A 16,519-nucleotide genomic window follows, 5' to 3' on the forward strand; every position below is an offset into this window, starting at 1 on the left:
GGTTGCTCGCTTCTTCACTACTGTGTGCGTACACCTTATCATTTTGTTTGTTGTAGCTCTCTTCTACGGTAAAAATTTTTTCATTCGAAAAAAGAATTTCCCGATATTTTTTTCCCGCGTACCGCTTCAACAAAGCGCGGCATCTCTTCAGTCTCAGGTCCATTAGACGAGCATTCAAACGATGTCCTGTTTTTCTTCGATATGCCCGAAGCCCTAAGTCTTCATTTAACACCCTTTTCACCGTGGTTCTGCTTAACCCCATCTGAAGGGCTATCAGTTTCTGCTTACGTTTGGGATTTCTTTGAATTCGCGCCTTCACAGCTTTTATCACTGCTGGAGTCCTAACAGACCGAGGGCGACCACTTCTTGACCGGTCATCTACACTAGAGTCTTCATTGTATCGTTTGATGGCACGATAAACGAATCTTTTGGTTATATTCAAATTTTTCAGTATGTTAAAAATTTGAATTGGCGCGTAACCGCAACGATGCAACGCAATAACTGCAACACGGTCTTCTTTAAGCGTCCACTCCATATTTAAAAATGAGTAAAATTCTAAAAGTATACATTTTTATTTTCATGAACAATTCGAAATTCGAATTCAATTAACTTTTTTGTGGCCAGCATTCTAAAAGAAAAGTTTTTACTGTGTGACAATACTTATGACCTGACTAGTTATATATAATCTGAATGTCGGAAACGGCTCTAACGATTTGATAAATGGATCTAGCTACGATTTATTTTCAGAAAATGTTGTTTTATTCGTGTTTTTAATAATTAACTTTATCGATAATTTCGATTTTTTCTTTAAATAACCAGTTCATATTTTTTTATTATTCTGTCGGTAAGATCGAAGAATATTATTCATAATTCATCATGTTATCAATATGTAATTCGTATTTAAATATAAATTCTAAAAAACACAATTTATCAAAATAAAAACCGAGCAATGCAAAGGTCATTTCATTATATAGTTTTATATAATATTCGTGTATTAAAAAAAAAGTTTATAAAGTGGGAATTTTGTGAATATTTATACAAGAATGAAGAAGAAGAAGATTTTAGAAAAGGAAAATTAGATTTTGCGTTTAATCAATTACGGTGAAGTTTTAAACGGCCGTTGAAATAGCGCAGGGTGTCGGTGTTTTTTTCCTCTTATCTATTCGCTGGTAGTCTAAGGAGCTATACCAGCTACGCCCGGGTGGGTAGGTGAGCTCACGGGCTCAACCTGAGAGAATTAGTTAATACTAGCCCTAGCAAGAGCTGTGTTTCACAGTATCTACGACTGAAGCGGAATCGCGATCCACTGAGAAAATTCAGCAAGAAACTCAGCGCACTTTGTCTGTGGTCTTGAAGCGTGTAGCTATCCTATACATGTGATATCGGCAACACAAGATATATCCTCCGATTAGGAGCTAACTGAACTTAGGCAGTTATGATTTAAATCACATAATTAAAAAGATTTCTTCATGTACACGCGACAAAAAAGCGTCGACCAAAGAAAATCAAAGCGTTATATTTGGTGGAAAATAACAATCAAATAAATAAGTTACTTTATTGAATTTTTTAATAATTTACCCAAAAATTAATCAATTATTACGCGTTTATTTAAAAATTTCTTAAAAGTTTTTGATTATCTTCAGAAATCTTGTCCTAGTCATATTGTTTCGTATGCAGTTATCATAAGCCTTCTCACAGCGCTGCTAACCCAACAATTATTGATTTATGAGTATTAATTCTTTTCAATTGTATATTTTGTGTATATTTGAGTAAATACACAAATTATTTTTGATTTTCATTATCTTTAAAACAAAAAGTAATTAAGTACTTTATAATTTTTTTTGGTATGTTCATTTTATATTACTACTAACTATGATATTACTTACTAAGGGAAGGATTTTTTTACAAACTATATTTACATTATGTTAAATTAAAATGAAACTATCTTTTTTCTTTCATCGAATAAATTACGCGCATATATTCAGTACTCAAAAAAATTATAATACACGAAAATAATTATAACATATTATGTACGTACGTAAGTCTAAATAAAAACGGGCACGTAACGACCCTGAGCTAGGTATAATAAATTAATGAATTAAATAATCTATACTACATATCACATTTCATAAGATAATTGATATTTGAGGCAATAAGTCGCTTTCCCCTCATTTAATTTCTCTTCATAATTTATAATAATTTGTAGATTGGAAGCTTCTAGATTAAAGTTATGTGTTTTCTTGTAAATTCGCCTGTCCAGATATCATTTAAGTTCGGTATTCCTAGAGTATACCAGAATCGTGCTTGTATAAAATATGCAAAATAGTAGATGTATTTATGCCTATATGGAAATATCTATGAAGAGAGTGAGTTATTAACCTCATTTATAACAAAACTAATAACGTAACGGTAACTGCAATACGTTTGTAAACTAATTAGATAACGTATCTTATAGCTATAGGTCTTGCGATTTGCAACCGATACCCGATATACGTAAGCGCTTAATCGCCTTAAGGTCTTTGTAATGCCAAGCGACATACCCATCCGCCCGACACCTTAAATCCGAACCAAAACCCCCAATTAAACGCGCGAAGTCAACCCCCCTGGTCTGTCTTCGGCACTTTACAATCCCAAGGCTTAAATGGTGACGACGTACTCGCTTCCGGGACGCGAGGGCTGCTCGTATAATTAGAAGGCAGTCGGGAAGGAGTCGATAGGAAACTGCCGTAAGACAGTGAGGAGTTGACGCCGAGCGATGCGTCCAGAGAGGAATAGTAGCCGGACGAGGCCGCAGAGGGTGGGGGCGGCGCCGGCGTCTGCGGTACTCGTGTCGCGTCAGTGTACACGTCTAGGTGCGTGCGTACCAACGTGATAAGCTCCGTGTAGTTGGTCACCGCGACCCCAGCGCCCGCCACCCTGTAAAGCAACAACCGCGCTTCCCCGAAAAGACTATCCAAAATTTTACCTGTCGTGAAGAGGACGATCGCCTTCAGACAGGAGTACTCCGCGGAGTCCACGTGGAGCGCCTTCAGCTTCTCCACCTGCTCTTGGAAGATGCGGATGTGGTCCATGAAGGCGACCACTCGGTCGGCCGCCATGGGGGACGCATGCAGTCCCGCGGCGGCCAGTAAGGGGGCCACGTGGAGGGGCATGGAGCACTGAGAGGCGTTTAACACGAACAGTTCCGACCAGACGAGCCTCAATAAGGCGACTTGGTCCGTAACTTGCAGTTCGGGGAAGAAGGGGATGTTTCTCGCCCATTCGACGGCGGAGAAAAGCAGTCTGGCAGCGAGCTCGCAGATGTTGTCTATGCCCATGACGTTCGTTGGTTGGACGCATGGACTGTATCTCGAGGCGGGGTAGGGCTCCGCCCGCAGTAGCAGCGATATGTACGACGAGAGATATGGATGATTGTTGAGTCCGGCGCCGGGGTCACCGTTGCCTAGGGTGAATTGGCCAGGGAGTCCCAGGCCGGGCGGCTGCGATGGAGGCACTCGACCTCTTTGGACAGCTGAAACAAAACAAATATGGCGTTCAATATTCATTCATATTGTTACAAAAATAAATGGCGTCCGAGAAAAATGTCGGCTTTATAATATTTTCTTTGGTTTTTGCAAGTCGTGAATATAATTATAAGTAAGAATCTCGCGTCTTTTTATTATTAAATTATTATTTACGATTTTTCGAACACTGTACAGTTTTCGTGATCACGAACTTCGAAGATATCATTCGTCGTTATTTGAAGTTATCACATAGCTAGAACAATTATTCGAAAAGTCAGTAATAATATCAAAGGGTGAAAGGATATTTGGTTTAAGCGACATTTATCTTTGTAATAAATTTAAATAGCCAAAGAAGGTCTTTTGTTATGATATTTTTTTGCAATTTTATATTTTAAATGGCTATCCTTTCACCCCTCGATATGATGACAATCTAAAACGCGAGTTAAATCGTAAGAGTTGCTTTAATAATATGAACTTAAATTTTAAGTGTTTTTTTTTGATGAAATTTCGACACCATTCACTTAACTAACATGCGGACCCAAAAGAAGCTGTGATCATTACTCCGACGTGTAATTTCTATTAATGCGTTTTAAATTATTCTCTGTACGTTGTGACTTTTTAGATTGACCTCGTTCGATGTGAATTGTAGGTACATCGCGTTGTTGCTTTGGGTCTAATCTATAATAACAAATAGCAACGTTCTTTTAAATGTTTGTTTGTTTGTCCTTTATACGTCCTTAAATGATTTGCGATGAAACTTGGTACAGTTTTCGTTGGCTCTTCCGAGAACGTATCTTTTATAGTACCTCCTATCAAAGTAAATATAAAATATACTAGCTGACCCGGCAAACTTCGTAGTGCCTCAATCGATAAATAAAAGATCTAAGCTTTTGTATAAAATAAACTTAAAACAAACAAAAGGAATCAGTCCGACGGGGGAGACGTCAAAGGAAAAACAAAATTGTTATTTTTATTTAATTCCGAGCATTTTCATATTTATCTACCTTTTAAACCTTCTCTGGACTTCCACAAATAATTCAAGACCAAAATTAGCCAAATCGGTCCAACCCTACTCGAGTTTTAGCGAGACTAACGAACAGCAATTCATTTTTATACCTATATATAGATAGATTATACTTCAAACCTTAGAGCTTATGTCTCAAGGTGGGTGGCGCATTTACGTTGTACATGTCTATGGGCTCCAGTAACCACTTACACCAGGTGGGCTGTGAGCTCGTCCACCCATCTAAGCAATAAAAAAAGGGAAAACAAAGGAAACAGTACAGTAATAATAAACTTTCTAAATAGGCAGTCTTGTGTCAAATATTTGTTTAATACTAGTGGTCCCGCAGTAGTCGAAAATCGAAATTAATTGAAATTATAAGTTTGAACATTATTATGGTTTTTCTGTCAAACACTTTCTATAATAATACTTCTATAATCACAGATTTCGTCCAGACTACAACTATAGACAAACAATATTAACCTATTCTCAATTTGACCACAGACTATAACAAAAGTTTGACAGTAATAATATATTTAAGTGTTGTGTGTCAAATACATGGTAGTGTGTGTAACGTTTTTTTTGTTGACCAAATGTATTATTAATGCATAATTTAAAAAAAAAATACAATTCTGCACTCCTTGTCTATATTTCTCTAAAAGTGTGGGAAAAATCATACCTACTCTTCTGGACGCGCAATTTTCGTAAAAAGCGGTACAAAGTTTTTGCTTCACGTATTTAATATATAGATTTTACGGTTCGCAAACACTTTCATCTTGATACGCGTCTTAACAGTCGTCCAGTGTCAACATTCTCATAAACAAAATACGATTTTATCTCAATTTGTTAAGCATTCGGCTGCGGGCAATAAATTTAGACGTACATAAATTTCCTACTGGTTTGTCGAAGTAATACTTCGTTATAGATAAAACTAACATGAATAAAATCATGAATTTATGTGCTTTTTAAGTCAAACGCTTCGTTATCGAAATTTAATAGAAACTATATGACAGCGAAACCAAACATTCGAGTTTCGTAATTGTTATTAGGCGATTAATACGTTGATTGACGATTGTTTATGTACCTTATTTTAAATGCAATTATCAAGATATTTTCGGTAGGAACAGATAGCCACAAGGCAACGACCCCTTCACAAAACAACGTAACGTCTTTAGCCTAAAAACTAGTGCCGCTCAGAAACGGGCTGCAAAGATCGTGAGGCCACAAATCATCGATACAATCCGACACGAATCGACTTGAAACGCGGAATCGCGTGTAATCGACGTACTAACGCCGCGACCGACAAGCATCTCCGACTCGCCAAGTATTTCTAGCGCGCGTTTTTTTAGCGGGAAAAACGTAGCATGCTCTGTGGTCGCGGTCCGGCGCGAATGGCGACGCACGCGCGCCCTGTCTTTTTACACCGAAAAAAGGAATAAATCAGTAAACAGGTTGTATTATTGCTTTTTTTCTTCTTCGTACAAGTGCACTGGATTCCGACGAGTTATTTATTTCTCACGAGTGCTAAACTGTTTACGAGTTTTTTTTTAAATTTTTATTTCCGTACTTGACTTTGATGCTTTATCGCGAAACGAAAACTCTAACAAAAAAACTTCATTTCGTAAATGTTTAAATGAAGTTTTATTTTATTTAATGAACTGGGCTGTTCATATAAGTAAGTGTCCTTAGGTTCTTCTATAATGAAGATCTACTTACTTTTCTGTAAAATATTTAACGATTACTAACCTTGTGAACATTTAGGAAAACGAACCGGAATTATTCGGTTCGTATTAATGTAATTGTACGCATTATTAGCCGGGGCGAGAGCAATGTGGGCCAGGCCGGCTCCCACGCCGTCGACACCTAGTCTAATAGCCGAGTCATTACGATATCTCGATAGGTACATCTCGGCGATGCTCGTACATCACTATCTTGTAAATCGATAATCGTTGCGTTCTAACAAAGCGATTGTTTGGACGCGTTCAGTTTTGAAGGACAGGTTTTATTGTGTTAATATATATTTTTAAAGTACTTTAATGTTTTGTGACACATCTAATAATAGTGACTTGGATGTGTATGATAATTTTTGATTTAATTTATGATTTGGTCGAACCAAAAAAGGTATTTTTGCGAAAAACAAAATTTTAGTTATATAATTAGTTTTCAGGAAGAAATGTCAAAGTACGTAGATGGTGGTACGATATAAATTTCCGTCGTGAGATCACTTTGTATCAGTCGCAATCCTGATTGTTCAAAGGTTTCCCATAATCGGCGCCGATATCTTTAGTACCTGCCCAGACCTTCTGAACTGTACCCATGATTCAATATGAATATTAATGATAATTAAATTTAATGCGACAAATATATCGCGTCACACTAGAGCCATTAGAAGCGACATAAAAGTAACGTTAATTCTTAACGTTATTGTGTACATAATTATGTAGCTTAAAAGGTTTGTGTTAGCCGCATAATTTAACGAATCAAATAAAAATCGCTGCTAGCTTTTTGGTCTGTCATTTTAAATCAATTTATTTTTAAAAGGTTTTTTAGTGGAATTTGTCCGATACAATGTTTTTGAAATGTTTATGTCTCTGTTTCTGAGTGTTAGTAGCCAGGCATTAATTTTCCTTTCAATCTTAACCAATGTATGATCTTGATTTGAACCAGTAAACCTGTCATACTAGGCCATTATAACATATCATTAAGGTTGTCAAGGTTTTTTTCTCTTTTATGGCATTTTTGATATCCATTTAAGTACTAATCTGAATTTTACTGGACTATTTTCTAACTCAAGCATAATATTTAGTGATATTCTTTTTTTTATTGCTTAGATGGGTGGACGAGCTCACAGCCCACCTGGTGTTAAGTGGTTACTGAAGCGGCTGCCCCAACCTTCAAGCCGAAACGCATTACTGCTTCACACCAGAAATAGGCAGGGTGGTGGTACCTACCCACGCGGACTCACAAGAGGTCCTACCACCAGTAAACAAAAAACTTAATTTAAACTATAATAATTTTTAAGATTTTTTTTAACCATAACTGAATTTTGCAAGAATGAGGTAGTTATAAAATATCCTCTTAATAATTGTCATTGTTATGAGAGTTCTGGACACTTTTCAATATGTCATTCATTGCGCTGATAGTGCATGGTGATTTTTGAAGGAAAACTCCTGGTATCTTTTTAATTTAAATCCTAGGTTTCAAAAGTCGGAGATGGCAACCCTAGGCCACGTCCTCTTAGATTCTTTTGCGCTAGTTATTGTGAAGGGAAAAATATAGTTACATAATATCGAATAGTATTCAAAACATACGGGAACCAGACCACGTCCGCCCTATTTACGTGAACGCAACAAAAACGAGGCTTTAATTCATTTTCACGATGTTACGATTCGGATCACGTTCATTTAAAACTCACTCGAAATTGACCTTTATTGCTTCCCCGCAGAAGGATCAGTCGAGTGCAAAAATTAAAGTATCATTTAACTTTGCTCTTGACACAGTTCATTCGACGGAAACTATATGTCATTAAATAAATAGTAAAGTCAGCGTCAAAACTGTTTAAAAATTACGTCTCAAGTATGAAATAATACTAGTGGTCCCGCAGTAGTCGAAATTCGAATATAATTAATTGAAATTGTAAGTTTGTACACTATTATGATTCTATTTTCAAACACTATTATACTTCTATAATCACAAATTTCGAAAAGAATACACTATAGAAAAATATTAATAAAGACAAACAATATTTAATCTATTCTCAATTTGAACACAGACGTCAAGAACAAAAGTTTGACAATAAATAAATAGTATGCATGCGTGTGTGCGTCAAAGACATGGTGGTGTGTGTAATGTTTTTTTTATGGATTTAATGTATTTTTTAGGCACAATTCTAAAAAATATTAGCATTCTGCACTCCTCTATATTCTCTATAAGCATGGGAAATTTCATACTCCTCCGTCAGCGCAATTTTCGTAAAAAGGGATACAAAGTTTTCCTTTACGTATTAATGTATAGATAACAATTAGTTTTAGAAATTTTTATTTATATCAGAACTTTTTTTTAAATCTTTGCTTAATGCTAAACCTGTAGTACCTACTAAAGAAGATTTAATTGTAAATAACTAAGAAGATAATTTTACAAATTTTAGTGCAGTTAAAGGCATTTAAGTTAATGGCATTCAATACGATACTAGTTAATTGCGACATAAAAGAAGTGAGAAGAAAAAAAAAACTGAGCCAATCTATTCGCGTATTATGAAAAGTGAAATCTTCTCACGTATTAAAAAGCGCAACGACGCAATCATAAAAGCTCGTCCGTCAAAGTTCAATTTACAAAAGTGCAATTGTGATATCAATCTATCGTCGTCTATGGCTACGGCTTTTTGTTTTAAATCAATTTAATGAAACGGTCAATTCGGTTTTTTCTATTCAGACGTCAAACTGTCATCGAAGAAGATGGATTTAGAAAAATAAAAAAATAAAGATTCGACACGAATAAAACAGATGCCTACGATACTGACTATTAGCGACCTTAATGATAAGTAAGGATAAGTTTTTTATCCTACCTACGCGCTGGTAGTTTAAGAGGCTATTCCAGATATGCCCGGACGGGTAGGTGAGTTCACGGGCTCAACCTGAGATAATTTGCTAACACTAGCCCTAGCAAGAGCAGTGCTTCGCAGAATCTACAGCCGAATCGGAATCACGACCCACTGAGAAGACCCGGCGAGAAACCGACCGTTTGTGACCGACTGTACAAAATGTCGTTAGCAATAATGTTCAAGATTATGGTGATTGTCGTTCCTATAATGATTAATATTATACCTTCAAGAACGTTTCTCAAACCTTACATTTTTTTATGGTTCAATTATATCTTGTTCAACGTTACTTCGAATCGACACCGTGGCCTGGAATGTGCTTAGTGCGAGTAGCCCCATACAAATCTGAGTTAAGTTTTGCGCGATCGAGAAGTAAAAAAAGCTCGCACTAAGCACACTGACGTCTGGCGTACTCGTATCAAGCGATGCCTGGATCAAATCTCGGTAGCTATCATCTTTCCAATGAAAGAATATCGTTTTAACAATCAAACCGTTGAGTCTAGAGATATACATCAGCGCAGATTGCTATCTTCCAATGGGACATACCTACTGAATCTTGGAAACTATCTATTGTTTACCGATGGCAGAAGGACTGCTCCATGCTCCTTTCAAAATCATGAGTCCAGCGTAAAACACTTTTTTTTTTTAATGCCCTTGTAGGCAGACGAGCATACGGCCCACCTGATGGTGAGTGGTTACCGTCGCCCATGGACTTCAGCAATGCCAGGGGCAGAGCCAAGCCGCTGCCTACCGAATACTTATACTTATACAGATTACAAACATAACCGTACAGATAATCAACATATTAGATGCTTCGCTCTAATCAGACCGCATGATAGCATAATTTAGATGATAAAATCGATTAACCGGTTCTTAATTATGATAGGAATCGATACAAAACTCGTAAATACACAAATTAATATATATTAAAAAGTTATTAAGTTTTTTCTGTATAATCTGTGCGATTGATATTTGATTTACGTTTTTTCGTCTAGACCGAGAGTGGATGAGGAATTTGAAAAAGAAAAACATATCTATGGCATAGAAATAATTTGATAGGTGATTTGATAGGTGCCACCACCCTGCCTGTTCCTGTCGTGAAGCAGTAATGCGTTTCGGTTTGAAGAGTAGGACAGCCGTTGTACTGTAAAAAGTGAGACCTTAGAACTCATGTCTCGAAGTGGGTGACGGCTTTTACGTTATAGATGTCTATGGGAAATAATATCTAAGCTCTATAAGTAAAAAAAAATCAACGCACATTAAATTCGGATTGAGTGCAAACGAAGACAGATTTGTTATTAGAGTAGATCTTCTCATTAGGATCAAAATAAAAGAAATACATGGAAAAAAACTACTCTAGTGCAAAATATAGTATGGACACCTTAAAATCGACGACCTTATTTCTAATGATGGACTAGTTTAAAAATACACATCTCCGCGTGCTTACTCAAAATACGACTGGATATCGATTACTACGCAAATTAATAAAAACTACGAATGTGACTTTGATTCGACTTTGCTGCTATTTCTCCGCCGCATAAATGATTCGAAAACACATCCTGAGCGCGCGTTAAGAGAAATTCTCACTATGGACGAGTAAAGGTTTTGCCGGCTACGACCGTTTCAAATCTCGGCCAAATCCATAGAAATTAAAATCTATCGGACACAGCTAACATGAATCGACAGATAAATAAAATAGACATGATTAGTCTCAATAATCTGAGATGATTAAATCATATGGAACACTGTCAGATTGATCGTTACCAAGAAATATGTTTAATTGGTTTAGCGGAAACGATGGTAATGTTGCTATGACTTATAATAAAAAATGAGATAATTCTTAATACCTAATCATTGATTGTTAGTAATTAATTGAATGGCGCGTGTTTCTGCGGGAAATAACCGCTTTTAAATAGATCATTAAGTTATTAGTCATTTCTATGTTGGATTTCAGAATAAATTTTACGTTATATTTGTTTTGTTACACAACTCGTTCTTGGTTTTACAATGTATGGTGACATTTCGCTCGTTATATTTACAAGTATTGTAAGTTTTTGTTTTGATAAAAATTGATAACTTTTCGCTACTTTACGGATATGGTGGCTACCGACTTGTACTGTAAGGTCGTAAATTCCGCCTAAAGCACTTTCAACTAAGATCTGAAACGTCAATGTGGTTGCAAAAAAATATTAAACTATGCTTATGTTCAATGAAATTATTCAAGTTCTAATTTAGTTTAAAATCTATTTATAAAAAATAAATAAATATTTTAAATTTTCCAAAAAAAGATTAAGAGAAAACCAAACAAACGAAAGAATCAGTATAACAACTTTCGAAGTCATATACTTATCTATACGCATATGTATCTTTTAACAGAGTACGTGTCGCGACCGACTTGATTTATTGTTCCTAATCGTTTTCGATCGTCTTTTTGTAATGTTGGTACACATCTTCATTTACCGTTTCGTCTATTTATTTTGGTTGTTCGCCGCCACATAGTTACGTCTCGATACCGGCTGATAATCTGTTATTTATGTACGCCATTTATCATTTTGTTTTCACGTAATGATATAGGAATCAGTAAGTCAAGTTTTGGAGGGCTGTGTAACTTAAAATTGTTTGGTTTTCTTTTCGGGAATTTTGATATTGTTGGGCATAACTAGCGAGCTTGGGTATAACTAATTTTACTAAAAAAAACTAAAACTTAATACAGGATAACTTTGGCGTTATGAGAATTTGTGTGACCACAGTGTTATCATATGTGAAATCATCATATCATATCAGAACAAAGTAGCCTCAGTAATTAACAAACTAAAAAGCAGACGGTTAGCGTGGTTTGGACCTATGATGGGTAGAGCGAAGATACACGTTACTAGGATATGTATGGAAATGGTAGTGCAAGGTAGAGGGGGAAGAGGTTGACCGAAGAAGACATGGATGGAGTGTGTGAATGACGATATGAGAGAGAGAGAGGAGTGAGTGTTGAGAGACGTTGTGAGAAGACTGATAGAAGAGAATGGAATAGAAAAAATCGTTTGTTGGTAAGGTGGAGAAAAAGAAAAAGAAGGTGTTATCATATGTATGTGGATACTACTTGATCGCAGAGACCTCTAGAGGTTGCATTTTTGATATGTACTATATTTGGATTGTATGCTGTAAGTGTAAATAAATAAAGAGTAGTGTGTTCTGTATTGACAAAGTTTTTCTGCGCATCTAAACAAGTAAAAAAACCGTTGATAAATGTCTTCTGAAAAACATTCAATTAGTTTTTTATTAAAAATTTTGACTTTTAAGTTGCTACACTGCTCTCCCTCACACGTGTCCAGCACGCGACACTCAACTTATTACGGCGCACGATCATTCTGTTATACCAAACGCTCCAGGTTTGATAGCGTTAGAACATACAGCACCGTGAAATAAAAAATATCACCTCCAACACACAGATTAGAATTAATAGACGAAAGTTTTCTCGTACACTGACGAATGTATCGGTTTGTTGTTAAGTAATAACTTAGGCTGTGTTCACACCTATTGCGTTAGGAGATATCGATTGTGAATTAGTTGATTTTCAGTACATTAGAAAAAGGAAAGTTATTAATAAAGTGATTATGGCTATATAGATAATGTTAGGTCATATTCTGAAACCGAATACGGTATGATGATCCTACGTTAACTTAAGATATTTAACAATTAAAAATCTATAAAGAAATAGGCAAAGACAATTAGTTCAGTACCGTTTTCTCCGCTGTTTGTTAAATTATTTTATTAATTAAATTATTATTTACTATACTAGATTATTACATATTATTATAGATTAATTAGATTATTATTATTATAGAGAGTACAGTGATAATGAAATAAGTTTAGGTTGACTACAAACGCAAGAACTTTTACAGAACGCCTGAGCACTCAAGACAATGATTGAATACCATACAATCTTCGAAGGTCTGCGTTGGATATTTCCCTTTTTGAAAAAAAAAGCAGAATATGACTATGAACAATACTTTTTTTCTAAATAAGCGAATGTGCTTTATATCTAAAACGTTATATGGACTCTTCAAACACGTTATCATACGTGTTACTAGAAATATGATTGATTATGAGTTACTGCTATTGGGGAAAACCGAAATTACTTATCCTCAAACAAAATCTGAGTAGTTTGGAACCGAAAGGGTTGAGTTGATATTACTTAGTTACAAATTTCGTCAAAATATTAAGAACATAGACTCGGATGAAGGTTCAAGGAGAAATTACTACTTTTTATTCGCAATTTAAAAAAAAAATTTGAAAATTTTAAAATCGTATCTTTCGTTTTTCCGAAAGTAAAGGGAAGATTTTCCAACGAGCGTGAATCGTTTCTCGGTTGACAAAATTTACGAATATTTTTATTCGGACATTTTATTACCATACAAATGTATTTGTATAGTATTTATTTGTTGAGAAGGATCCTCGAGTTGAGACCACGTACTGGCAAGCGCAGTGTGAGACGGCCACCTACGAAATGGACCGACGACCTGGTGACAATCGCTGAGTCACGTTGGATGCAGGTGGTAACGGACCGGCCGCACTGGAGATCACTTGGAGAGGCCTATGTTCTGCAATGGACAGTGGACAGGCTGAGATGATGATGATGATGATGACCTCGAGCTTAAGTTTTGTCCTAAGATTTTTCCCATAAATTGTAAATGATTATTTATGACTCTTATAGCCGTTTTTTAAGAAACACATAACCGTTCCAGGCAACAGAGCAACACAAAGCCACAGTCCCTTGAAACATGTCTTGTCGGATCTTCCGGATTCACTTTCGGTGATTTTAGGCTCTTGAAGCAGCGGTTACCGTCATCATCGAGCCAGACGAAGAGTTCGACGGGCGAACTAACTCATAGAAGCGATGAGTGGGTCGCGATTCCGATCCGGTTGTAGATTCTGTGAAGCACTGTTCTAGCCTAGGGCTAGTGTTAGCAAATTCTCTCAGGCTTAGCCCCGTGAGCTCACCTACCCGTCCGCGCGTAGCTGGAATAGTCATTTAGCCGCGAATAGATAGGAAAAATAAGTAACAACAAAACACACACGAAGGTTTTGCGTATTCTGTATTCAAAAATAAAAAAAATATATGTATGTTTTACTAACTTCATTATAGCTATTTTAGTGTGTGCAAGGGATTTCCTAGTAGGGGACAACAGAACAGTAATTTTATTGAAATTTTAAGCTCCATTTTACAGAACAGTTTCTAAAACGTAATCAGAAAACAATAAACAAAAAATGACAGTCACTCCCAAAAAAAATTCAACCAATTTAATTAATTTTAAAATATCAACACGGGAATTAAACATTAAAAAGCCATACAGCAACCACAGATTAAAATAACAAGTTCATTGAAAAAAAAAAAAACTACAACGCCATAATACACAGAAACTCAATCGAATACTTAATTAAAAATTGTCATTAAACGAATTCTTATAGAAATAGCTGCATAATAATGACATTTGGAGACGCGTGCTGTGAACGGAGAAAGATTGAGGAGAATTCAAATGTATTTTTTTTAAATAAACTGTACTTATTACGTAATTAAGAAATCTTAGACGAATGCTTTTAAACATGGAACTAATGAATTGTGAATTTTATTTGATGGTTTATTTTTATTCATAACTAGCTGACCGGGCAGACTTCGAAGTGCCTCGATCGATAAATAAAAGACCTAAACTTTTAAATAAAACTAGCGACCCGCCCTCGCTTCGCTTCGGAAACTGTATTTTTTTATTGATTTATCCACTATTTAATGGATATTATTATACATATAAACCTTCCTCTTCAATCACTCTATATATTAAAAAAAACCGCATCAAAATCCGTTGCGTAGTTTTAAAGATTTAAGCATACATAGGGATAGACAGATATAGGGACAAAGAAAGCGACTTTGTTTTATACTATGTAGTGATAAACTTAAAACAAACATAAGGAATCCCTCCGACGGGGGACACATCAAAGAGAAAACAAAATTGTTATTTTTATTTAATTCCGAGCATTTTCATATTTATCTACCTTATTTAAACCTTCTCTGGACTTCCACAAATAATTCAAGACCAAAATTAGCAAAATCGGTACAGCCGTTCTCGAGTTTTAGCGAGACTAACGAACAGCAACGAATAGTAACTTCTTAGTCTGATTAGAAATAAACACCCTTTCTCGAAAAAAATTTCTACTTTGTTAAGGATATATTGTTTTTTCATTTTTGTTACTTGCTCTTTTGATGGGTAATTCATTTATCGCTTGAGAGTTCTTACCATTGACGTCGCATCGCCGATTACCATCTACATACTTAGTTCTTCGTCATCAAAATCATTATTGCAATTTAATAAAGAAAAGCAAATTTTTACGACTCTTACTTTCATTACGGGCGTGTTTATATAGTAACCGGCAAACATCGTGAGCAAATGACCTTGACTGCGCAGAACCGAATTTTAGATCACTTTGGTGGTGAGGGTGAGGCGCGACGGCAGGGGAAATCGTATCGAGCGCGTTATTGGTAGATCAGTCGAACCTTGCGTCCCGCACCGCGCCTTCGTTCCGCTTGCTCCCAAAAGTACGCTTGCGTACAGTGAAAAATCTATCGTTATTAATCGTTAAGTTATATTTTGTTATAATTGCTTGTTGACTTTGTTGCCATTGCTATTTGTTGAGTGTTTGTTGATTTTTTATAAAAAATACACTATGCCGCGACAAACTGGTGTAGTATTCAAAAGAAAGGGTAGAAAATTTGTGTACGACGTATATTGCTTCATTATAAAACAGGGGAAGAATGATATTATGGAAAAAGTAAAACAGACTTCGGAAGCAACAAAAACATCAGTGAGTACTGTTAGGTGCATTATTAACGAAGCTAAAGGCTCTGGCTTGCTCATCGTGCTTGGGACTCCGGGTAAGAAAAGATCAGGGAAGAAGAAAGTTACCGGAATGGATAGTTTCGTTCAAACTGTAATAAAAAGATGTAATCATAATAACTACATAACAAGCAGCGAAACTCCGTACCGTAGAAAGGCTTCGAAAATTTTAAAGAAGATATACATTTTAATGGCTCGGAATGAAGTTTACGACGAATTATGAAAGAGCTAGGCTTCAGATGGGAAAAAAAAACAGAAAATAATCGTAAGCTGGTAATTGAAAAAAGTAACATTCGATTACTACGAATCGAATATCTTCAAAAAATAATTAATTATAGACAAAAAAGAAGATCGAACCGACCGAGTCGTAAACTACACCGATGAGCCCTATGTCGACTTATCACGATGATGGCGACTCGGTTGATGAAAACAGTGATGATGATAATGGTCAAGATTATGATAACGAAAAAAAAATTACAAATACCAGCTTCGCTTCAACTGAACGAAGACCTGGCAACAGCTCTAGTTTTGACTT

At 35.9% G+C, this 16,519-nt stretch overlaps 1 protein-coding gene across 2 annotated transcripts in view; it reads right to left on the minus strand.

The window, feature by feature from the left end:
* svp (COUP transcription factor 2) overlaps positions 1-16,519 on the minus strand; it is a 131,417-nt gene that overhangs the window by 76,367 nt on the left and 38,531 nt on the right. The window contains exon 3 of one of the 2 annotated variants that reach the window (XM_089736443.1): positions 2,966-3,511. In XM_089736443.1, the coding sequence (XP_089592569.1) occupies positions 2,966-3,511 (546 nt within the window). Of the gene's footprint in view, positions 1-1,896; positions 3,512-16,519 lie in introns of those variants that run through there. The other variant, XM_089736444.1, reaches the window with a different exon arrangement.

Source organism: Bombyx mandarina, chromosome 21, assembly GCF_030267445.1.
Source record: "Bombyx mandarina strain Sakado chromosome 21, ASM3026744v2".
Lineage (NCBI taxonomy): Eukaryota > Metazoa > Arthropoda > Insecta > Lepidoptera > Bombycidae > Bombyx > Bombyx mandarina.